Source organism: Cynocephalus volans, chromosome 5 (assembly GCF_027409185.1).
Source record: "Cynocephalus volans isolate mCynVol1 chromosome 5, mCynVol1.pri, whole genome shotgun sequence".
Classification (NCBI taxonomy): Eukaryota; Metazoa; Chordata; class Mammalia; order Dermoptera; family Cynocephalidae; genus Cynocephalus; species Cynocephalus volans.
The window spans coordinates 81,137,639-81,164,331 of NC_084464.1; the positions used below are offsets into that span (position 1 = coordinate 81,137,639).

The 26,693-nt window shown below is 38.8% G+C and overlaps 1 protein-coding gene across 1 annotated transcript in view; it reads right to left on the minus strand.

The window, feature by feature from the left end:
* IMPG1 (interphotoreceptor matrix proteoglycan 1) overlaps positions 1-26,693 on the minus strand; it is a 126,913-nt gene that overhangs the window by 56,290 nt on the left and 43,930 nt on the right. The window contains 5 exon segments of the mRNA XM_063098170.1: positions 11,640-11,718; positions 12,608-12,684; positions 13,965-14,212; positions 15,608-15,628; positions 20,644-20,702. Coding sequence (XP_062954240.1) covers positions 11,640-11,718; positions 12,608-12,684; positions 13,965-14,212; positions 15,608-15,628; positions 20,644-20,702 — 484 coding nt within the window.

A 26,693-nucleotide genomic window follows, 5' to 3' on the forward strand; every position in this document is an offset into this window, starting at 1 on the left:
TTTACTTCCTCTCCTGCCTTTCTCCTCACCACTGCCCAATGCTCCCAACTGTAACATTTTTTGCACTGTTTCCTGAAGACTGTAAAGCACCATTTACAACTACCTCTACTTAAATTTAACACACATAAGAGGCCTAAAACAAAAAGAGGTGCATGTAATTTGCTTAGTAACTTTGACACCCTGGCTTTCAAAGTCGAAGAAATTTACTGGAAGATCATCAAGTATGTCACAAATATACAGCAGGACTAAAATTACTGTGAACTCTCAAGTAAAGCCACCAGATTAATGGGAAATTTGCCATCCTACAGAATGAAGGCTTGGTTTAAGAATGTAAAGAGATAAATTTTCTTAAACTCTGAACGTAATGCAGATCTTATGTTCTCAGTACACACACACAAAAGGTAACTATGTGAAAAGATGGGATGTTAATTAGTTCAACAGAAGTCATCAGTTTACTATGTATATGTATACTCTAAATATATACAATTTTTTACTAAAAAACAAAATAAGCATATACTTATTAAAAACAAACAAACATAGATACAAATAGATGTATTCATTTTGCCTCTGCAAATGCTTTCATTTCTTCCATCTCTATCAATGAAATTTGGGAAGTTTTGGAAAAGCTGACTTTGGGTGATATTTAGTAAGCATATTATTAAAATTCTGTGGATTAGCACTTGTTTCAACATTTCAAATAGCATAAAGCTAATACACGTGCTCTGGCAAGGATTTTGCTTAAACTGACAATACAAAGAACTTGCCAACTAGCAATGGAGACTGTTATTTTTCTCTCCTTCATTGACAGAGAAGAAAAATAGAGTTAGAAGACACTGAAAAATCCTCTTATCTTTGGTTTACTCAGTGGTCAAAACATGATCAATTCTTTCTGAGATTACTGGGATCTATTTAAAGATTGAAATCTCATTTTCCTAACATTTGCATATTTAAGGTCAGATAAATGACGTGACCTGTCACTTTGAGCAGAAACTCATGATAATTCCAGAAGGTTGCTCAGTTGCTTGTATAGACCTCCCTTCTACAAACCAATAGCTGCATGCAGCTTGTAACCTACTGACACCTTTAGAAATGGAGTCTCACCTTTGTAAAACTTAGAAACTGAGGGAAACTATTCATGTGAGTTTCTATCCATGTCCCCCCAATCCATTTATAAATGCTTCTATAATTTTCACCTTAGACTGCCAAGATGTTACTTTCCCACAGTGCAAGAGCTGCTTCTTTGATTAAAATGCTGATCTTATTATATACCTGTACTAATGCAAATCTCTACAACAGGACCCAAGGTGACATTCCATCCTCACAGTCTCCCAGGGGGCCTTGTCTGCTCCTGATTACTCTCTGGTCTCAAACTATTTGCATGACAGATGCCTCCTACTCTCTGTAAAAACAAACAAAAGGGTGACAGAAACACTTGCCTTCCCACACTAATTCTGATATTATGTCATGTGGGCCAAGATCAGGGAACATGAGGCAGAAATCCTTGCAGCTGTGAATGAATACATCATATTCTAGTCACTTGAGAAGTGATAAATGGGAGAAAGGAAAACTGTGGAATTTGTTAGATGCCACTTTGACCAACTAACCCCTACCACCCTGTGCCTTTCTCTTCAGCTTACCTCTGGACGACTTCCTGTTCTCATTTCGTTGTTGAGTGCATATTTCCTTCCCTCGCTGCTTCTACTGTGAGCTCCTGCCAATGCCACAAATACTGACTACTAACAACTAATGACAAACATGCCTTTTACATTATAATTAAGGGCCTTCTATCAGGCAAACCCACTTTCTCTTTGCACTAGATGAATTGTCGAATTATTACATGATTTATTACTGTTCTAATCCTGCCTTTGTGTCTTTTCTTCTGACAATACGTAAAGCACTCTGTGTTTTTTACCTACTATGCTCAGCTCATATAAGACATATGGTGATGATTGATTTTATGTCAACTTACTAGGCCACAGTACCCAGATATTTGGACAAACATTACTCTGGATATTTCTGTGAAGGTATTTTAAAGACGAGATTAACATTTAAATCAGTGGACTTTGAGTAAAGCAGATTACTTTCCACAATGTGGGTGGGCCTCATCCAATCAGCTAAAGTCCTCAATAGAGAAAGGGCTGATCTACCCAGAGGTGAAGGGAATTCTGTCAGCAGATGGCCTTTGGACTCAAACTGCATCTCTTCCCAGGGTCTCTAGCCTGCTGCCTACCCTGCAGATTTCAGACTTGCCAGCCTCCACAATTGTGTGAGCCAACCAGACTAACTTTCCTAAGTCCAATTTTTATCACCCCTTCATTTCCTGAAAACCTAGAACAAACTCCTTTTTCTGACTTTTAAGGCCCTGCTTGACATAAATCCTTCTCCTAATTCTCTGCACTGTTTCCTGAAACTCACTCCAACCTCTGCATCTTTGCTCATGAAACTTGTTCTATTTGGACGGTCATTTCCCCTGTCTTCAGCAAAATCCTATGCACCTCTGCCAGCACACTTAAGGATTCCATGAATGCCTTCCTTAATGCCTCTGCTTCTCACTGATTCTCATCTCCTCTGAACTAAGATAGTTATATACATGTGTTTAGACTATATATAGCTCTTTAAGTTGTCTTTATATTTTACACATAAAATCTTACTTTGTATTTCATATATGTAGGTCTTCAGTAAAGGAAATTCATAGAAAGTGCACCATAGTCTAGTGCGAACTTAATCTTCCTTTTCAGAGCCATTCTCTGTGCTTGTTGAACAACTATGCTAACGTTCCGATGTTATTATAATCAAGAGTTTTCCAGCATGAAATTTTAATTTATGCCAAATCTAGGCCTTGGAAACATCACAGACGTGTGGTGATACACTGTTATCTAAATATGGGCTTGCATCTTTGACAGCTGCCACACCAGGATACCACAGACTGGGGGCTCAAACAACAGAAATTCATTTCTCACAACTGGAGGCTGGAAGTCAAGATCAAGAAACCAGCAAATCCAGTGTTTAGTGAGGACACTCTTTCCAGTTTTCAGACAACTGTCCTGTAGTCATATCCCTACATGGCAGAGAGAGAGAGACAGAGAGAATGGAAAATCATTTCTCTCATGTCTCTTTTTATAAGGGTTTAATTACCTAATCATGACCTAATTACCTCTCAAAGGCCCCACCTCCAAATACCATCATATTAGGGATTTGGGCTTCAACATCTGAATTTTAGTAGGACATAAACATTTAGTCCATAGCAACAGCAATATACATCCTCCAATATTTCCCCCATGTAATGTTGCCTTAATCACTTTTTTCCTTAAGTCTTACAGTAACCCTTTTTCCCTAAAAAACTTTTTCAATTTTCCACATGTAATAACTGAGTGATGTGTTTTTAAGTTAAGAATTCTGTTAAAATTGTCATAATGGCTTAATTCTGAAATGCATTTAAGGGCTTATTCATGCAGAGACGTTCTCCTTGTTATTAGAGCTGTTTACCACTGAGCGATGAGCCAGGGAACAGAGCTCAACAGGTTTATTCTAATTATTTCAGTGCCACCAAGTGCGAAAGGAAACAGAACTGAGTTGGCTTCCAGATAATCTATGAGGGGGCTGCGGAGCTCTGAGGTGTGGCGCACGCCTGTCGTCTAGCTGGGAACTGCCACGTGCTGGTTTTCTGGCACTGGTGAGGCGCTGGCATTTCAGCTAGAGTTAGTAAGATACAAATATGACTCCTGCAGTGTGGGAATGGCCACTCCGAGAAACGAGAAGGGATAGAATGCAAATGCTAAACCAAAAGTGAAAAATATGACAGACACAAAACTGAAGTTATAAAAAAACAAAACAAAACTTCACTGAATCGTTGGAATAGAACCTCTAAATTAGGATGTAGAGGAGCAGAAAGCTCTCACAGCTGCTACCAGCTCTATAGACTTGAAGTAATTTGGCTACAGTTTCCTAAAGAAGGTCATAAAGAGAAATCCCAAGTCCCCAGAAATCATTTTATTTACCTATTTAGTTTCTTGTATTAACCAACCTCTGCTTTTCTCTTCTCTGTAAAATACTGGAGAGATCAATCAAATGGATATTTATCAGTCTTTCTCTGTATGTAAATGTGAGCCAATGAAATTGGAATGGAATCCATAAAAGTGACCATGTTAAGGATCTGAGAACTGGCAAAGGCTGGCACCTCCTAGTTGCACGACTATAAAGAGGTAACAGATGGCGATATTTAAACATCCGGGAGGCATGGCCTAAACCAGTTCACTGGCTGAATACAGACACTGCAGACACACATGTTACCCCTTCCCATCAATGAGCCTGTAACAGACATTGTTCGTCAATCAGGCCTGCCTTCCTTGCTGAACCCATTCACACTTCAGAATTCTTTGTATTGGTTTACCTCTTAAATACTACTCAAATCAATTCACTTCTGTCCACCACCATGTCTCTTACCCAACAGTCCTAGCTATCAACATTTCCAGCTTGGATTACTGTTAGGTCTCTTCTAATTGATTGCCTGCATGTGCCCATCTCCAGTCAATTCTCCACAATGCAGTCTGAAGAATCTATTTAAACTCAAATTTGATATGTCATTCCTTTGCTTAAAACATTGTAATGATTCTTCACAGAGCTTCCAAAACTCTCCATCTCCAGGTTTCAGCCCTCTGCTCAAAACACCCTTCACTACTCCTCCCCAATTTTTGTTTTTGCCTTCTTGCCATTCAGATCTCAGTTCAAACATTAATTACTCAGGAGAATCAACTGGCTGTTTAGAATTGCTAATAAAGAATATTGTATATTTTAATTTGTAAATTGTGTGCTGTATATCCTTTGAATTAGCAAAATTGTATAATAAACTTCTCTATGCATCTATATTCCACTTTTTTTTTTTTTTGAGATTGGTTGGTAAACATTTACCAGCATACCACTGCTGTGCTGCTGTGGTCACAGAGGTAACTGGCTCTATTGGTTTCCTTCTCTTCCCTGCTTTGCTTCTTCAATCCCTTACTGGGTTCCTGGTGTCCTCTCTGAAATAAACTGCTTGAAATCAAATCTTTGCTTCAGGGTCTGTTTCTGGGGGTACTCAAACCATGACAGCCATGAAGTGTATCTGCTTTGTTTACCATTTTATCTGCTCCACCTAATAAACAACATTAATATTCGTTAAATGAATGAATGAATGAATGAGCACAGCATCCCAGAGAGCTCCTGCTGATTAAAGGAATTTGTTGAAATCTTCTTTGCTCTGTGGCCTACTGGCATATGGAGAGTTTTCTTGGATCCGTGGCCTACGGTGCCCTTGGAATTTACCTGTGACAGACCAGTCTCTGGTATGAAGATGTGCAGAGACTCTACCTACATGGGACTCCTGGGAAATCAGTGTGCACTAGTGCCATATAGGGTAAAACCATAGAATAGACTTACATGATATGAAGGAGGAGAAAGAAAACTTTCCTGAGGAAGGAAACAGCAGCATCAAGGTGTTCCTGAACCTGCTTGGTACATTGTCTCATCTGATACTATGTGTTCATGTGAAGGAGCGTCAGTGTGGAAGGAAGAGAAAGATGCAATTTTTAACCACAACTGCATCTAACTGCTTTTGCCCCTGTGGAAGTGGCAAAATTAATCTTAGAAACATGTGGTCTCTGTTCAGTATAGCGTTGGAAAAAGATTAAACAGACCACCCTCTGCATAAAGATTGGACCATAACCTGGGTGGGGGTGGGGGTGGGGGACTGTTGGGAATAAATAGCCTGGGAAAAGGGTGGTCACGAAGAAAGATTGGAGCGAATCAGGGCTTAACATCATAGTGTAGCAGGGAATGACTAAGGTGGTGCTGGCAAGTGAGAAGTTTCCAGTGGAGGGTGTGGGTGACTCATTAAGACAGAGACATATGTATCTAACTCAAGGTTGCTTACTGGTGGGTCCTCCTTTCCTTGTCACCTGTACCTGCAATAAAGTTGGATCCACCTGTGGAAATACCTTCTCTGAATGGCGATGAGGGATAATCATGGAAATCTAGACTGTTTGCCTCCGGAATGGGGTGGGAGAGAGAGAAAGAACAGATTCAGGCAGGGAGATGGAGTAATAGCAGTTCAGTAGAGGTAGCATACAATCAGAACAATAATTTTCTTGGGAATTGCCTAAATTTGGGGCAGAGCATTGAATTTCCTGAACTGAAATCTTGAAGGACAGTACCATCTCACCTGACATCTAGGTTAAAACTAGATGTACCCAAATTCGAGAGTTGGAAGGATTTCAATTTATTTTTCATCTTTCCCTGGGCACTGTGGAGATGGTATCTAGGGATGGAGTGTAACGGCAAGCCTTGGCTGAATGGCCATTCCTTCCTTCATTTAGAGAACATTTTCCTCATGGCCCTCTTGGAACAATTTCTTATAAGCAGTATACTCTTGCTAAGAAAACCTTACTCTCTAGTAAGGAAGAAAAGGCAAAAATATTGATTATGGTGGCTTAAAGTTCAGCTGAGTTTTTTTTACAAATCTTTTCAAGTCTTACTATTATCCTTTTATGCTAAAGTGGAGCAATTTCAACAACATCCTTGCCAGGCCTTTCTGATTGAGAGTTAGGATATGTAAATTTCTTGGCTAGAAGAGTGGCTTATTGCAAATTTCTTTTACTGCATGCCTACATTTGCATTAATCAGTGTGGTATCACATGAGGGGGAGCTGATTAAAGCCCTTCAGCACTCTCTTATTGAGGAACATTCCTTACATGTGAGGTTATTTGGAGCTGTGTGGGGACTAACACAGAAAGGGAGCATTTTCTCCAGGAGTTTACTAAGACTCATAACACTGATAGGACCAATAAGGTCGACAGCAGTGACAAATAGTTATGAAACCTCAATCATGTGCCAGACACTGCTTAGTACAAGAGTTTTAGAAAAGGAATAGGAACACATTCTTTTACTTCAGGAATTCAGTCCCAGACATGCATAGAAATACTTTCAATATTATGTGATAAATTTTTGATGGAGGTATATATGTTTTTCTACTATGCTAGGGAACAGATGGTAATTATAAATCCTTTTCAGGGAGCAGTTGGAGAAAGTGTCACAGAGGAGGTGGTATGTTAACTGAAAATTAAAGTATGAGTTAGAGGTCATCAGCCTGGAAGAATGGAAGTTTATTATAGGCACACTCACAAAAATTTGTGCGAAGGCACAAAAGCATGACAAAGGATGACATATTTTGGCAATAGTGGGTAGTGTGAACAGAATTGATAGCAAAGTACTATTTCTGTATCATTGATTTGGCTCTGAGCTTCTTAGTAGACAGATTAAAAAGGGAATTAGATTATTCCCATCAACTCTGACTTTTATGGAGTTATGATGACACAAATGCATTCATTCATTCCTTCAATTCATTCAACACACATGAATTGCTGGTGAATATAGCATCTGGCTGGACACTGACGATATAGCCGTGAATAGAGACAGACTTCAGTCCCTGACCTCATGGGATAGTAATACCTGGTTCTATATTGAGGTCATTCAATTTAACTCATTTCACTTATGCCTTTTGAGAGAGTCAAAAGCTGAGATGAGATTAAGAAAAACTGTAATGTGTTGATTTTAACCTATTATAGACATGAGAATAAAAGACAAAACAATGCCCAATAGAATAGCTCTGCCTAAAGTTTGCTTCTTCACTTAAAATACTGCAATTTATTAAGAAACCTGCTTACATCTTAAATTGAATATCTTCTAAGTGAAAAAGTCTGTAATTTGGGAAGGAGAACACTAAAGAGCTTCTCTCCTGATAGATGAGTGAAAAGAAAAATGTATTGGTACCCGCAAACACCCAAACCAAACCAAACCAAAAAAGTTTCTACCCTGATGATTTAATATTATTTTTAAATGAGTTGGATGCATGTTGTGTGGAGGACAGAATATTGAGTTTCTCCTACATGCTTATGATTTTTATTTTTATGAAGTAGGAATAATCTTAACAGATAACTCTCTGAAAGAAAGAATGGCTTGGGTCAACTCTTCCAAAAAGTATTAATAACAGAAGACCTTACAATTCTATACAACATAACACATTCATTTAGTGTTCTAGAAGCATATTTTGCAAGTACTTTATCTCAAATAATTAACTACTAAATTAAATTGCACAAGATGAAAGATTTCCATGAGTGCTTTACAGAGATTTTAATGGCTTGGTGGGCGTTTGGTGACATTAACCTTAAAAATTTTCCAGGTTAAAATTATCTCACTAATGCCATGGTGCAGGCTTTTGAAATCCTAATTTTCATTTTACCTGTGCATGAGAGAAACACTGAATTGTTTTATGAGGGAGGGAAGCCTTGGTCTTGTCCAGAATGCTTTTTTTTTTTTTTTGCTTTTTCGCATGTGGGATAAGTGTGATAACTTTGTGTCAGGGATGTTCCTAGTTAGGGTCTTCATTTTTCATTAAGAAATATCATTTCTATTTCCAGCAGGGCTGATTATGAAAGCATATGGATCTGCCCTTAATTGGCAGAATATTTGCAGTCCAGGCCCATGTCAGCAAATACAACTCTTCATGCTCAATACTAATTAAAAGCTCAGTTATGAGATATAATTTTTACTTACAGAGCATTGACTGAAGTTTATACAGCATGTTCATTTCTCTAAATACCCTAAAATCAATCCTTGAATAAAGGCAGACTGTTAGAGCCTTGCCCTTCTTAGAATTGCTGTATTAAACTGGGCTCTGGCATTCATTGCCCATCTAGAGTGAGGGCCTTAAAGGAAACACTTGATACTGATTTTACACAGTAGAAAGGTTGATGAGGACAGGACATAGTCTACCATAACTCAGACTGTCCTCCTTATGAGGACCCATTGGAGAATTTTTCTTCTAAGCAATTGTCATGCTGTAAACATCCAGATCTAAATTACACGACTGATTGTGTTTTCTTCCTTGCACAGCCTGCTAAGAAGCTCGGAGCCAAATCATGAACCACCTAAAGTAAACTTATAGAATTTTATGATGTTCATTTGGTGTACAATTTTCCCTACAGGGTTATCTGATTAAAAAAAATTATCGAGGTGAAACTCACATAACATAATTAACTATCTTAAAATGAATGATTCAGTGGATTTAGCACATTCACAGTGTTGTGCAATCACCAACTCTGTCTAGTTCCAAAACATTTCCATTTCACCAAATGCCATCTCTGTTTTATCTTCTTGTCCATTTTTCTCTCAATTCTTTAAAATAAAATCTTATTGTATTACGTCCATGTCTGTAAATCACCACAAATCTCTTTTTTGGTAATGAGGTGAGATTTTAATAAATGAATTTAAAAAATTTAATAACAATCCCCACTGCAGGAGATTGAGGAGGAGTGGTCAGGGAATATGAGAAGAACCAGGAAGGAGATATTTTGTGGAAGCCAAATGAAGGAGTTTCAAGAAGGGAGTGGTCAATGAGAGCCACAGGCCAGAAATGTTGAATAAAATGAAGATGGAAACGAGGCTGCTACCCTGATTAGTTAGGAAGACATCTGTGACTTTTGTGAAGGTTGTGTCCCTGTAACGTGTGGTTAGAGGTGAAACTTTGTAGTGATTAGGAGAGAGAGAGCAGAGACTCAGAGCCCAGACTATACAGAAAAATTGACGGAGCTGTGAAATAGAGAGAAGTGGCTGTGGCTTGAGGGCAAAGCAAGTTTGAATTTTTTTTTTTTTAAAAGGATGGGGCTACTTAAGCCAAATATAGTATAATAGGTTGAGAAAACTTGAATAATGGTCCTGGCTCTGTGGCTAGCTATGGTGTGACCTTGAGCAAGACCCTCCCATCTTTAGGTTTGGTTTTCTCATCTGTGAAACACAGTGGCTTAACTAAAGTATCGTTAAGATTCCTTTCAGCTTTAGCGTTCTATGGTGTATGAATGGAAGGAATGTACAAATAAAATGAGAATAATAAAGCAATTTTGAAAGTACAATAATGCTTTCATCATAGATATACTATCATTTTTATTAGTCTACCTGAAATGCTGATCTTTTAAGGAGGTTTCCGGATACAATAAAAGAAAAGAACCTGGTGAGCATTTAATATCAATTATTTCACCAAAAGTTTTGTTTTGTTTTGTCCAATCTACTCTAAAATGATTTGGAAGTCAAAATAGTGGTTGAAGTGGGTTGTGGCTAATTATAAATGGCCATAAATTCTTTGATACTTCTTCCATCAAGAGGTAAGGTCTGTGTTCCTTCCTTTAAATCTAGATGGATTCTGCAGCTGCCTAGCCATTAGACTGGGAGGAGGTGATGCTATTTCTGGGCCCTTAAGAGATTGGCATACTGACTCTTTGAACCCTGCTGCCATGCTATGAAGAAGCCCAAGCAGCCCTGTAGGGAGGCCTGTGTAGAAGAGAAATGAGGCCCTTAGCCAACACTCTGGGTGAGCACTCACTTGCCAGTCATTTCAGTACCAGTTGAGATATTTCAGCTGACAAACATGGAACAGAGAAGAGCTGTCCCCACTGACCTCTGCCCAAATTTCAGATTTATGGGCAAAATAAGTGATCGTTGTTTTAAGTCACTAATTTTAGGGGTTGTTTGTATTGCAGAAGTAGATAACTGTGTTAAGAAGTTAACATTTATTCACTGTTAATCTCATGGAAACCAAATCCACTTTGTATAGGTGGTTCTGCTATCATGCCTCATGCAGTGTATGCATTCCTGAAACACCCTGCATTGCATAGAGTCACATACTAATTACCCACATGGTTTATTGGGAAAATAGGGTTGAGGCAGATTACTCAAAATGTGTAGAATTTTGTAAAGACAATCCTAATTAAAATAATAACAATCCTATTAAAAATACCAGCCATAACAAATCTCCACTGGCATTTGAACTTTGAATCACAGTCTATCCTTATCAGTCTTGTGTCCTGGAGCTGGTGTTTCTTTAAAAACACTTTTACTTGTAGTTTCACCAGAGAGCTCTATAAGGTAGAAGACATAGTGGTTCTAGGAACGACTAAATCAGCCACTTCTTGCACTAAGAAAAAGGCTCTTCTGCAGAACTTTTAGTTTTTCTCTTCCCCTAAGGTCTTCATATATTGCTAAATATTTCCCTTTAATTGTGAGAAAGTTTGATCCTATTGCCTCAAAAATTTACCTTCTTGGAAATTCAAAAGTGAATCAACAGGACTTTAGTGTTTACTGACATCTTCAACTATACATGAGCTAATTTGCACTAGAGAAACACATGTAGCAGACCAGACAGTGGCAATGGTCAGCCTGTAGGAGACATATAGGAATAAGTATAGTGATTGTAAAGGCCCAGTCCTCAGTTGTCGTAGCCCCTTGTCCTGGACTTGGGCCTTATGACTTACCTTGTCCTGATGGACTCTCGTTTTTGAAGCCCAGAAGAGATTCTCGTTCTTGATGGGCAGCAGTTGAACAGGACAGTCAATGCTCTCTGTGGGACTGGGAGCTAGAGCTAAGGAAGGACACTAGGGATGTCCTCTTCAGAGGGGGTGGTTCAATGGACTGCTCTTCTGTTGGAAATGTTGGTGAGAGCAAACCTTCTCCTGAGCTGAGGATGACTTTGTCACTGGTCTTTGAAGCAATGTCATAGACAGATTCCTCAAAGAGGATGTTGTCATCTAACATAGATTTTGTGGGAAGAAACTCACCAGGTGGGCCATGCTCTGCTCTGTCCACTGTCTCAAGCCTGGGCTCACCAAGAGGAAGTTCTGGACTAAAAGTAGCATCCTGAAGAGTGAATTTAGAAAGACAGATGTTGAGAAGGAACATATCTCCCTGTATGAGAAGGGCTATACTCGACATTCAATTGTTACTTAAATTTAAGCAAATCATTTTGTAGCTGCCTTGAATCTACTACGGAGGAAGGATCTGATGTAGAAATATGTTCTGAAAGGATAACATGCATTGATACAGTGGTAAAATATGATTTGATTTATTGGCTTCTTGGATAACTGTGTTTGCCTGAATAGGATTAACTAATAACTGAAAAACTTTGAATTGTGTCAATCATGTTAGAATTTATGAATTCTTTTATTTCAAGAGGGAATAGAGCTTAGTCAATGTTTTTACTTACAAACACCCCAGTGACAACTCCTGGCATAAGTTAAATGAACATAACTTTGAATTAAATATCAAAATTATTACTGAATTTATTACTTTTACTTTCTAAAACAATAATTTGTACTTGTCAACCCTCCATAAGTAAACACATAGATAAGACATTAAAACTTAAAAACAAATTTATAAAGTATATTGTTTATATTTATTTCTGAAAGTCAAAGTTAAATAATATATTCTGCTTTAATTATTCTTTTCAGTTCATGGAAATGTGTGTGTTTTATCAAAAGCGGAGCACATCCTGACTCTAATTGAAACCAAGATTTAACTAAATTAAAGACAGCTTTGAATTTTAGGATATTTGAAATGCAAGTTGCATTACATTTCTTTAATATAAATCTGAAAGTGGGCTAACCAAGTACTGCCTGTAAAAAACAGAAAAGAATTATAATTAGCATTGCAAAGGGGATTTTTCTCTGTTCAGTCCTTAAGCTGGTTTTTTGATGGAAGGTTTTGAGGCTTTGTTCCTATTTGAAGAACAAAAGGACAACAAACTTACCTTTGTGATATCAGCAAGGGGCGTAGGCAGCCCTGATTGGGTGTCAGAATCGGAGCCTGGCAGTGACCCAATAATTTCTGTGGGTGAAAAATCACAAGGTTTGGATATATCTTTCATTTTTCTTTTGTGGTTGGGGCAATAAAACAGTCAAAGTTGAAAAATGTGGCAATAACCAGTTCTTAAAGAGTAGTACAACAAATCATTAAGAAATCAGAAAAAAATAACACAAAAAAACCGGTCATTAATCTGAATGACATATTGAAGGACAGGTGCAGGGGGTGCATCTTGCATATTTATGTAAAAAAAAATTGTTATTAAGGTGGATTTTTAGGGTCTTCAGTTTTATTCTACAGATTTGGACCAGGCAGGCAGACCTATATAAAAATACGACTAGCTGATAAAAAAAAAGGAAAGGCTAGAATGAATACCAATGACCATTTGTGGAAACTTATTTCCATCTTGAGGCCTGATTCTCAGCAAATCCCAGCGGGCTCAAAAAGAGACAAACTCAGGGTCTCTGAGATGAGTCTGAAGTGGACTGTTTCTTACTTACACGGTTGCCTGAGACCTGTATGACATTTTCCAGTGCTAAGAGCTTGCCTATCTAAACCAGAAAAACAGAACTGGCAGAGAATGAGTTTCATGCCATCTTGCACTAAAAAGGCATAGCCAGTATCCATCCATTTTGCCGTCTACTGAGGAGTTCCAGACTCCTGGGTCTCTCCAGGCACCCTCTGAGGATCCAGAGTGGGTCTGATTATCTTGTTGACCTCTTTAGATCCACTCTCCCCTCCTCTCCCTTCTACTTTCTGCTCCAGGAAATTGACTTACATGGACTATATCAACATTCCTTGCCCTCTGTCTATGGAATGGCTTAGATCATCAGGTAACTCTATGGGCTTAAATGTAGTCATGAAGTCTTGCTGCTTCTAGCCCCAGGGAGCTTCTCTATTCCATTAGGTAGGGGCAAACCTTTATACTAATCCCTTTATCAAACTCTCCTCAAATTATCCTAATTTGAATGTGCCCTCTGGTTCCTGCTGGGACCCGACCAATTTACTAGATGAGGAAACTGTCCATGGCTTCTATTGTCTGTCCATTGTTCACCTGGACTGAAATGAAATGCTTTGATTCTCCCAGAGCTATCCTTGGTATAAAGTGGACTCCAAAGGCTCATTAAAGTAGACACAGGAGACAGTGTGGAAAGACAGAAATGGTACCATCCATGGTGTGCCTGTCACAGTAATGACTGACTTTACAAGACCCAAGTTAAAATGACAGTTTCCAAGAGACATTCACACTTCCTAGTCTGTCTGTCAAAATAAGGATAAATAGAGCTATGCAATCACCAACTGACCATCAGTGAACTGAATTGTCCCCACATTCAAGGATTGGTCTTCCTCTAGTACTCTGCTGATCAGCTTTCTGAGATCTGCAGCTGTCACATAGATTTCTGGTTGCTTATCTTCTTCCATGGTTCCCTGATGGGCTCCTTCACTTTCAATTTTGTTGGAATCAAAAGACAGGAGGTCGCTTGCAGGGCTTTTTGCTTCTGTGCGGTCTCTCTTGAAGATGGCTGTAAGTTGCATCTCCGTAGAGCTTGAACTGTGGACAGCAGAGGACACATTGCACCCAAAGCCATTGTAATATGCCTTGTAAAGAGAGTTAACTATGTTGTTACAATGCTTTAGAACTGCTTCAACCTCTTTCCTGACGGGCTGTTAAAGAATATCCCACTTTAAAACATTTCAGTGTTTATCAAAAACTTGAAATGCAGAAAAAGAATTGACATATATTTTAGTTTTGAAATAGAATTCCAGTATGGATATTAAGTCCAGCTTGAAGGAGGCTTATTAACTGAGTCAAATGATCATAAATTTTTACTTTAGGTCTTTATGAAAAAGTGTTAATTGTCAAGAGTTGCTGGTATTGACCAATGTTTTTGGTGGTCTTATAAATCATGCAGTGCTAATCAGGAAGAGGGAAGAATAGTCATTTCTTCTACAAACAGCCTCCTTTGGGAAGGTCTATGGAATAACAATATGGGACATAGCAGAGGGACAGTGTTATATGCATGTGGTAACCAAACCACAGCTTCAATTCTTAAGGCTATTTCTCTTCTACTATTTTTCCCAAGAAGCATTTTTTAATTAAAAAATGAAACTCTAAATGAAACAAAGCAATCTTTTTCCTCAAGCTGCTTTTAAAATAATAGAAGGAAGGTGTGAGAAAAGAGGAAGGGAAGTGGTACATGATTATCTGTATTTATTAACATATTTATTAATCAATGCCTTTTCATGTAAAAATGAATTAGGATTCTCCTTACCTATGTCCTCTAAAATCAGGTTTTACTTTTTAGTTCAAGACATAAATCCACACTGAGGGATGCAGAGTGTTTTAAAGGCCACAGGAACTGATAATGTATATTCTTGGAAGTTCTTCAGGCCACACAATCAGTCAGAGTCTACAATTCATTGTTTCACTAGTCGATTATAGGAGCCAAAGCTGGATTCTTATTGCTGAGCTCTCTGAGGTATAGCAGGTCCTTTAACCAATTCAAACTGACGTTGGAACCAATGAGCAAATTAATTTCTCTGCTTTATTGCAGACTTAGGTTGGCTGCATGTATGTGTGTGCATTCAGATGGAAAACTTCCAATCACAAATGACATTTAAGAAATAGTAAAAGCATGCTTGCATCACGGGTATGTGTTCACGTTTTTCTAATTAGACCTTGAGTTTTATAGAATCCTCTTTAGCTGTTCAAGTCCATGTTTACCTGCTTATCTCACATAGTGACTTTGACTAGAGAGTTTTTTTTTTTTTTTTTTTTACTACCGAGTAATTAATCAATTGCTTCCATTTGAATAAGAAACCATCAGAAAGTCATTGGCTTAGTCCAGACATTATATATAAAAATTATTTGCACAAAATCAGCATATAAATTTGTGGGGAAAATGCACTATACTTTGAAACGTAAAAAAAGAAAAGTCCACATTACCCATCTCTTTCTTTCTTTGGTCTTCATTTCATCATACACAATGGGAACATGCAAGGGAGAAGAATTTTTAAGACATTTATTAAGACATTCAATGAATTATTTCATATATGAAAAAAGTTTTCTTCCTTTTCTTTTATGTTTGTCCAGAGCTTTTAAGGTAACATATAAACTGCATCAGAATTTGGATGGAAAATTTGAGACCCATATGAATCTCAGGAAGTGAACATCATTCTATGATGTTTCTGATTAAGACATGAGCTTTAGATCAAAAATATGTACGTTTAGTCTTCTTAAACTCCTTGACTTCCTCATATTCCTCTTAAAGAAGCTATAAATATATCCTACACATCTTACATTTTAGGTGATGCTGGTGCCAGAGAGTTTTTAAAAAGTATTTTGTAAGTGGACTTCTCACCTCCTGAATGGCATTAAATGTTTAGTTCATTCCTGAAGGTAATTTATCTGAGGCCGAACTCTTGCAACTGGTGTTTTGTTGACTAGTTGTTGAATTGCTTTAATCAGTAAGCTTTGAGGGATTGGTTCAATTCACCGTGGGACAGCTTTCAAGAGAAACAGCCACTTGTTTACTGAGTGGGTGGTCTGCGCCAGGCAGTTTACATACATTCTCATTTAATCCTTTCAACAACACCATCCCCACTTCACTGATAAAGGAGCAGGCACCGAGAAGGTAGGAGAGTGGCAGTCAGCATTCAAACCCTGGCCTGTCTGACCTCAAGTGTAGGCCCATTTTTTCATGCCATCTCATTTGTACCTGAAAAAAGGCCATTTGGTCACCAAAGTGACTAATGCATTTTGGACTCCTCTGGGCATATGCACTAATTTAGTTCAGAAGCTACATTAAGTTTTCTTCCTCTAGATTTCAAATGGTAGTTGCTAACAAAGACAGTTTACACATATGATAGGATTAGTCTTGTTGCTCTTTCTGCCTGGAGTATGAGTTCATCAAACTTTCATCTCCTGATGTAACATGACTGAAATGGAAATGATACAGACATGCTACAACTTCCCTTTTGTGGATGCAAGGGAGACTCTCTATCTTACTAGTGCTGCTCTGCAGGGAGGGACTTCCTTCTCTACCAACCAGACATTCCAGAGCCTGCCTCTTGTCTGTTTTCAGCAATGGTTTGCAATCCATGAAGTTCCAGAGAAAGGCTGGGCTTCCTGAGCCAAGACCCTAGTCCTGCTAATTTTAAAAAGATGCTTTACTGAGGTTTCATTATTGTAAACAGACCGGATATATTTAAGGTATAAAATTCAATAAGTTTGATACTATAAACCTGTGAAATCATTACCATGACCAAGATCATGAGCATATTTATCACCCCCAGAGCTCTACTCAGGTGCATTATAATCTTTCCCTGCCACCCCTCTCTGCCTCATCTTCCCAAGCAACTACTGATCTGTTTTCTGTTACTATAGAATAGTTTGCAACTTCTAGAATTTAATATAAATGGAATCATAATGTATGTTTGTCTGGTTTCTTTCACGCAACACAATTATTTTGAGATGTACCCATGTTGTTTTGTATTCCTATTTTTTTGTTGAGAAATAGTCTATAGTAAGAATATGCTATAATTTATCTATTGTCCTGTTGATGGACATTTGAGTTGTTTCTAGTTCTTGGCTATTACAAATAAAGATATTATAAATATTTGTGCACAAGTCTTTGAAGGAGTATACTGTACAACTAAATTGAAAGATTGTTAATAGTTTTTCATCTTTGCTGTAAGGGATAAAGCAATATTTAAAGTGAGCATTTTACTGGTATAAAAACAGACCGACAGACCATTGGAACAGAATAGAGAGCCCAGAAATAAACCCATACTCTCACAGCCAACTGAATTTAGACAAAGATGCCAAAAATATACACTGGGGAAAGGACAGACTTGTCAAATGGTCCTGGGAAAACTGGATATCCACATGCAGAAGATCAAAACTAGACCCCTATCTCTCACCATACACAAAAATCAACTCAAAGTGGATTAAAGACCTAAATTTAGGACTCAAAGCTATAAAACTACTAGAAGAAAACATAGGGAAACACTACAGAAAATGGGAGTGGGCAGAGCTTTTTGGAGCAAGATTACACCAGGCACAGGCAACTAAAGCAAAAATAGACAATGGGATCACATCAAACCAAAAAGCTTCTGCACAGCAAGTGACACAATCAACAAAGTGAAGGGACAACCTACAGAATGGGAGAAAGTGTTTGCAAACTACACACCAGAAAAGGGGCTAATATCCAGAATATATAAGGAACTTAGCCAAAAACCAAATAACCCAATTAAGAAATGGGCAAAGGACCTGAACAGACATTTCTCAAAAGAAGACATACAAATGGCCAACAGGCATGTGAGAAAATGCTCAACATCACTAATCATCAGGGCAGTGCAAATTAAAACAACAGTGAGGTATCATCTCACTCCAGTTAGAATGGCTATTGTCAACAAGACAGAAAATAACATGCTGGCAAAGATGTGGAGAAAAGGGAACTCTCCTACATTGCTGGTAGGAATGTAAATTGGTACAGCCATTGTGGAAGACAATATGGAGGTTCCTCAGAGAACTAAAAATAGATCGACCTTATGACTTAGCTATCTCCCTACCTGGTGTATTCCTAAAGGAAATGAAATCAATATATCAAAAAGGCACCTGCACTCCCATGTTCATCTCAACAATATTCACAATAGCCAAGAGATGGAATCAACCTAAATGCCTATCAATGGATGAATGGATAAAAAACTGTGGTATAAGTACACAATGGAATACTATTCGGCTATACAAAAAATGAAATCCTGTCATTTGTAGCAACATGGATGGAACTAGAAACTATCATATTAAGTGACATAAGTCAGGTACAGAAAGAAATACTGCATGACCTCCCTCATATGTGGAATCAAAAAAAAAAAAAGGAGAGAAAGAAAAAGTTGTTCTCACAGAAGTAGAGTAGAATAATGGTTACCAGAGGCTGGAAGGGGAGAATGGGGGAGGAGGAAGGTGGACTAATGGGTATGAAACTATGCTATCTGTCCTAAGTCAATCATTGTGCCATATATGCATATACTGAAACAACACACTGTACCCCACAAATATATACAAGTAAATGTTAAGATAAAAAAATTAAAAAAATTAATAAAGTGGATCTTTCACTGTTCACCCTTATAATTGTGTTAATAGTAGATGTCCTAACTTATTCCCAGTTCAGAGAATCAAATGACGTCACTGATATAAAGGTATTTGTTAAATTGCAAATCAGTCTTTCTAGGCTGAAGGAAAGAATACCCGGAGGCTCATAATCCTCTCAGTCTGCTGCGGGGATCTGGCCCCACAAGAAAGCAATTTCCTTCATAATAAGTTTACTTCACAATATTCTGAGCATTGTTATTGGTGATTAAAAGCTTGCCATGTTGATAAGCATGTTGTTTATCATATTCAGGGGCCAACATATTTTCTGGTGAACTAAGTCTTCATGACAAAATGAAAATCATTGGGAAAATCTTATTAAACTTACTTTATAAGCATCTTTGGCAGAAATAAGAATAAATTCTTACAGAGATAAGCAATTGGGAAACATTCATCTTCAAGTATTTTGAAAATTTTCACCTGGCAAAATTTCATCACCTAACATTTTGGTTTTCTTCTGAAATAGATTTTTTAAAATTAGTTTTTCATTTATCAAAGGGAGGGGATGATGAGCATTTGAACAGTCACCAAGAGAACTATTCTTATCATTTCCTTCAGCTTTAAATTAAGAATTTGTTCCTTAACTGCAGTGATTTATCCGGAAGAACTTGCCATCTATGCAGAATATTTTCCTATCAACTTTTATTTTTCTCTAATCCATCTGATTTCACATGGAATTCTGTAGAGCAGCATCTTGAAATAAAGAAAAATGAGCCTGTTTTGGTAAATATTAAGGGTTTCATTTTTTATAAATTTCACTTTTCAATATTTGCTTCTTCTGGAGTTATACAGATCCTAGGAGTCTGATAGCTTTGGAAGAAATAAATCTTTAGAGCTCCCCTAGAAGCCATTCTTTATGAGTTTGAGGACCCCTTGTTCTGTGTACCTTCTTTTAAGACAATAGACAGCAAAGGAGCCGGGATGAACCTGCTGTGAGGTCTGCTGTCCCTGATTTGCAAATCTCCCTTGGGTTGTGGAATCTCATTCTGCTCATACCAGGACTGATATTTATCCTGAGTACATTAAGCAAACAAACAAACAAATAACCTTTTTATGACCCTGCCTGTAGATGTTTTGAACAATGAGAACTTAAAAAAAAGTAAAAATTCTTGCCAAAAATCATGAACCCACATTAGAGAGTTGGATGATAGTGGGTACAGGCTTGCTTGTGCCAAAGCTGGGGGAACATGATTGAACCCTGCTTTAGTGTGTCACTATTTTATGATTTCACTTATTTTATTTAAAATTTTAATTTAATAATTTTGAGTGGTAATACATTACTATGGTTCAGACATTAAAATGATCGAAAAGGTATATTTTGGGAAGTCTTGCTTCCACTCCTGTCCCTGTCCACCCCATTCCTCCAATCCCCTATCTCCATAGAGATCACTGTGTTAGGGTCACCTGTCTCCATCGGGCAGCATGATTGGTTTAAACTATGATACTTAGCATTTGATAGGAAACCAGGTAATCAGACACCAAGGTGCTTAATTGCTACTTTTTTTGATCTGTCTCTACTGAGTGAGGTGTTTTCCTAAGATGTTTGTTGGTAACAACATTGCCAAGGACAGTAGATGAGCTCTGTGTAGAGAGCAGTATTTCTAATGCCTGGAAGAGGAAGGAAAACAGCTCCTGTGTTACCTCTTAAAACTCACCTAGAGTCACGCTCTAACTAGACAATTCCTTTATCTGAAATGTATTCAGTTTTGAGGATTTGGCAGAGCTGAACAGTTGGGGGAAAAGGGACCTCGTAGTCTTTATGACATTGCCTTTAAAAGGAGCTAGGGGGAAAGTAATTTAAAAGTTGAGAAGAGTCTGATTCTCTTACTTACCTAAATCCTAACACATGGATTTCTTTGAATCCCGGAACTTTCTTAAATGCCTTTTGCATCTGCAGAGAGAAAGAAATTTATGAAACACCCTGGTTCTACTCAGTCAGATCTATTCTAACTGAGAAAGCCTAAACACTTTTGATGAGTTAGGGGGAAAAATGAAAATGGAAAATTAAAACAATGAACAAGGCCAAACTCTTTGTTCTCAGTTATTTCTGAAAACCAGAAGAAAGTATCTTGCTAGTTACTTAAAAGCTATAATTGGGTAGTTCTGACCTGCTTTAATGGTTACTTTACATAAAATGTAAAATAACTTTAAGGTGGCATTGGAAGAAAACTATTTTTTTTACTGGAAAATAATACATTTTTATTTTTATTTTAAAAAGTTCATACATAAAGTTCATACATAATAATTGTACATATTTATAGGGTACATGTGATATTTTGATATTTTTGTAACTGTATTTTTGTAGCCATTAATCAACCTCTACTTCTGTGAGATCAATTTTTTTTTATATCCCACATGTGAGGGAGAACATGTGGTATTTGTCTTTCTTTGCCTGGATTCTTTCACTTAAAGTGTGTAGGAAACATTTTTGGCAACAGGATTTTGACTTACACACACAAGTAATATAATATTTTCTGACTGTAACTATAGTTAACTATAACATTTTAACTATAATGTTTTCTGAATTGAATTATATAATTTGGAAATATTTATACTGTTAAAGATATTATTAAATTCAAAATAGCTGCTGTACTTAAACAAAAGGGTAAAAACAGATTTTAATCTAATGGATTAGATTTGCTCTTAGATTCATGGAGACCTCACAATAAATTTCCTTAATTCATTTGACCTTGCTCATGAGGCTAGTTATCAGAGTATTTTACAATGGTGCTGTACCCATCTACTCCCTGACCCACCACAGCCTGGCTTCTTCTGCTCCTGGATTCTCCCAGGAGAGAGGGTTCTCTGCAGGCCACTGTCTCTTGGCTCTCTCCAAATCCAATAGCATTTTCTGTTCCTCCTTCATAGTATCCCTGCTCTTTCCAGGTTCTTCGTCCATCTCTCTGACCACTCTCTTAGTCTTCTTTGCTCCGTCCCAGTCCTGTCTTCACTCTCTGCTTTAAATTTAAGGAGTCTGCAAATTTCCATCCTCAGCCTCCTCATTGCACTCACTGTCCCATTTACTCCACAAGCTCCATTGCAGGCACTGTGCTACGCCCTGGGGACCCTGTCACAGAGACTGGTACTCCCCCATCTAGCTTTCTCATAGGAAGACAGGGAGGCAAAAGAAACTAAGAGGAGGAGATAGTAGCTTAGTAGTGAAACTTGAGAGTAAAAGCAGAGTGGAAGGTGAGGCTGAGCAGGAGAGCAGGACTCGGCCCTGTCCTCCCTTCCTTGTCTCCCTTTCCTTTTCCTCTCATTGGGGAATCTCTTTTTCTCCCATGGCTTCAGTGATCACCAGATACACCTGAACAACCTTGAGTTCTTCACATGAATATCCCAACAGTTGCCCTTAAATAGAGCTGCCCAAACCAGAGTCATTTTCTTCCTCCTAAATTTGCCTTTCTTCTCGACCTTTCTGTCTCAGCCAGGGTCATGAGCACTTATTGTCTTCCAGGCCAGAAAGCCCAGTATCCCTAGATACCTTCTCTCTATGCTCCTCACATGAGGCCACCAACTCCTGTTGGTTCAAATCTTGCAGTGTCTTTTGTTTCCATTGTGCTGTTCTTCATCTCATGCCTGGCACCCACACCCCATCTCCCCTCCTGCACTGTTGAAATGGATTTCTGCATGCGTGTGGGAGAAGGAAGCAGAAATGTCTTCTGGGTGTGTTGGGATGGGGGAAGGGATTGGCATCTCTCTGACTACAATTTTTTCCTTAGGTTCCATTTCTGTTGCTCTTCACTAAAAATCCCTTGATGGGCTGCACCGCCTATTGAATAAGGTCCAGTTCTTTAGAATGACATTTAAGACCCTCCTGTACCACCCCCTCCTCCTGGGTACCTTACTATTTACACTTCCGGCCACCCTCCTCCTCTTGGCCGATATCGTGTCCTCTAGTGACACTAAGCTGACTCCCTCCCTCCCCACATACAACATGCACTTCTATTTCTCCAGGCTCCAGAGAAGTATTTCCCTTAGCCCAAGGCACAGTTTCTCCCACCTTCTGCTCACTGACTGCTCCTCCCTGCACACCCATTTTCAAAGCTGGCTTGAACATCTTCTCTAGCGAAAAACATTTGTGGAGCCCCAAGTCAGGATCAATTCTTTCTTCTCTCTACTAGAACTTAATACAGTACACCCCATAAAAGCCTGTGAGGTGCATGTCAGTCTCCCTCACTGAGAGTTTGCTCCCTGACCTCAGGAACCATGTGAGGTTTATTCATATTTATCTCCCTTCCTCCCAGTATCTAGCAGATCGTCATTCACAGAGTAGGGACTCAGCAAATTTTGTTTAATTGAGTTGAGTGCAGCACCATGTTCTCTAAACTCATCAACATGCCACTGTGCTGTCACTGTATCTCAAATTACTACTGACTCCATGTTATCCACATGAAGGACTATAGCAGCGATGCACAGACAATCCTCAAATCACTTATACTGGGCCTTGGAGTGCATGGTGGACCTTTTTTTTTCCCTCCAGCAGACTGATTTACCTTCCAATTATATTTCCTTGTGCCAATATTAAAAGTAGTTTTCATTCCCTAACATATAACTGCAGTGATGAAGGTGGCTCAGTTTTCGGGTGATGAGGAGATACCTGTGTAGGCCTGGGTTTAGATATCTGCTGCTTTCTGTAAGACCTTGAATTTATTGCTCAGTCTCTCTGAATCCTGATCTCCATAGCCAAAATGGGATAACAATACTTGTTCCATAAAGTTGCTATAAGGAATAACTAGCAAGTAACAGGTGCCTGGCATATAGCTGGGCAGAGAGTTGACAATATTGTATCATTTATTTGCTTCTCTCTACCTGTCGTACTGGATTACTAGTTCCTGGAGGGCTGGATTTCTTCTTACTCCCCCCATGACCACACAGCATGGAGCCTGGTAAGGGTAGGGTGAGCCTTCTTTCAGTCGTTTTTGAAAGACTCAGTGGGGGCAAGGACACGATGAGAGTCCCTATAGAGGTCAGGGGCAGGGAGCCTGGGTGTTAAGTGTCTGTGCCTACACCTCCACCCCATCACAGACTTCACAGAGGAGAACTGAGAGGTTAGGTTCTGCAGAGCTGGTCTTTATTATGAGGCAGGCAGGAAAGGGCTGTGTATGTGCTTCAGGTGTGCTCTGGCCTCCTGTGACACACAGCTTTGAGGCAACAGGGAATTTAACCTGCCATTCCAGTAACAGCACCAGGGACTGAATGTTTAAGTGTGAGCTGCAGTTTCTGAAGCAGGAGATTCAGACCCTGATCATCCCTCTTTCTTGTACAGGTTACCAGAGATGCTGCTGCACATGTGAAAACAGTCAACTGAGCACAGAACCGCCTCTGCAGAAGCCTATAGCTGCAGCATCGGCAGCAGGGAGCACCACTGGGGACAGCCTTTCGTCCTCCCCAACAGAGACGCTCCACGGCAGTGGCTCGGGTGGAAGGGATTTACTGTTAGTGTCCATGCCCTCTTTGTGAACCTGTCCATGGTTGATTAAGAACCAGCTTTGCTTAGGAGTGTGCAGAAGGCATCTAGGGAGGAGATGACAAAAGCCCTCGGCTAATTCTGCTAAATAATCTTCTGGGGGACCTTCCTATCATGGAGCACTAAACACTAAATTGCTAATTAAGTGCCCAGTTAACCTTATTAATAATACTAAGTGCACAGAGGCCTCCCTGATTGTGCTGGAGTATATGTTAACGGGGCTGTAAAAAGGCAGCAGTTCTCATGAATGTTTGCACAGGAGAAAGCATTCAGACAACAACTAAGTGAATCCTTTTGACATTCATATTAAATTGCTCATTAGGTTTATTGTGGAAATTAAATTACTGCAAAGCACTGTCCATTAACTCCTGATTAGGCCCGAATGGCTGTGCTAATGCAGGTTTGGGCTGTGGTGGGGCTGATTGGCTCTGTGATGGCAGGCTGTGAGGTGGGCCCCCTCACTCAGGAGCCTGGAAAGGGAGCAGATGCTGTGAGCAGAGGGCTGCATTGTAGAGAAATCAGTGACCGTGCCAGTGGAACCAGCAGGACTGAGGTGATGGGTCTCTGCAACAAGATTGGGCAAGGCAAACTCTGCTTTGGCTAGTAAGTTTTTCAGAGGCTAGAACAGGCATGCCCATTTGATGATGGTACAGTAGTCCTTTCCCCATAAATACTTATTTGGGAAAAATAGGAAGCCTAGCACAGTGGTTAAGAGCAAGGCTGCCTGGGTTGGAATATTGGCTTTGCCGGATAATAAGTGTGTCATCGTTGGGCATATTAATCTCCTTGTGCTTCAGTTTCCTCATTTATAAAATAGAAAAATAATATTACTTACTTATAGAGTTGTGTAAAGAATTACATAAATTAATACAAATAAAGCATTACAAACAGTGCTAGCTATTATTTCTATATACAGCAGTTTAGACTTGGAAAAAGACTTTGAGGTCACCTTTATTTTCGAAGTGAGGAAACTAAGGCCAGGGAAAGTAAGTGATCCCCAAATTCTCACACTTAATTCTTGGCAGAAACAGTACTAGAACTTGGATTTTTAAAAAATCCCAATGTATTTATATTATTCTATATCAGGTTGTTTTATGTGCTTAGAAAATTAACAATAGATCAGTGAAGAGTCTATGGTCAATTATCCAACTTTGAAGATACTCTGATTATGCTAAGGATTTGCTGAGAAGAATGTTTCAGAGAACAGATGGAAAAGTTAAACTATTCTTTAATTCATTGTATCTAATAATCCATGTCTAAGTACTTCTCTGGTTCATAAACACCCCCCGCTAATTCTTCCTCTTTGAAGTTTGTAGAAATGATTCTTTACATTTTATTGACTGAATGCTGGTGTGGGGAGAGGTTGGAGGTTAAAAATGTTTCCCTTATTCATCTCCTCTCTGGGTGAGAGGAGGTAAGTATTGAACTCTCCACGTACGAGAAGTGGGGGCCTGTTTGCTCCCTGGCCACGCTGAGTAAGATTAATGAGCACTCAGGCTGTCCATAAATGTAGTTCATGGTTATGCAATCTCATGGTTGCTTCTATTTTCAGTTGCATTTATATAAACAATTACTGAGTAGTTAACTACATCCCAAGCTCTGTATTAGGAAGTTGGGCTTCAGAGATGAAAAAAACAGTTCCTACTCTCAAGTGGAAACTCTTAGTCTGGTGTTGGTGAGAGTGGCAAGTAAGGAGAGAGGAATAGAGACAGCAAAGGTCATAGACATATAAACAATCTCAAGACAGGTGATAAGTGTACTGACAGCAATGGGCACCAGGGATTAGCAAGCCCAGCAGAGAGCCACTGAACCCGTAACGGGTAGAGTGAACTTTCCATGGCAAGTTACCTACAATGACACTTGGGGAGGGCATTCTAGACAGAGAAGGCAGCACATGTAAAGCCTAAAAGTGAGGACAATTTGGAAATAGTTTGTATTTCTGGAAACTGGAATGCAAAGAAGGGAGATGATAAGGAACTGTAGTAAGATGAGGCTAGAAAGGAAGACAGGGGTCTTGTCACGGCAGATAGATGCTGTGGTTGGCATAGGAGCTGGATTTGTCCTGCAGGGAATCTAAGAGCATTTAAATTTAATAAGGGTCAGACAGATATGGTGAAGGTCTGAGATGGAAGAGACATCTTGGGAATGTGACTCAATTTAGTAATTGATGACATGGACAATATAATTGCCTTCCACTTACCACCCATAAAAAATGTCATGCCTTTAAATTGCATTGAACTGCAAAATGGGAATATTTTGCAAAGACAAAGTACTATGAATTAAAAATAACAGCATTTTGTCTATTTGCTGTCTATGTGCTCAGTTCATTTCTTAAGATTTTAATCCGTTTTGTTGAGGTATGATTCACATATAAAAACCTCTACATATTTAATGTATACATTTTGATGAATT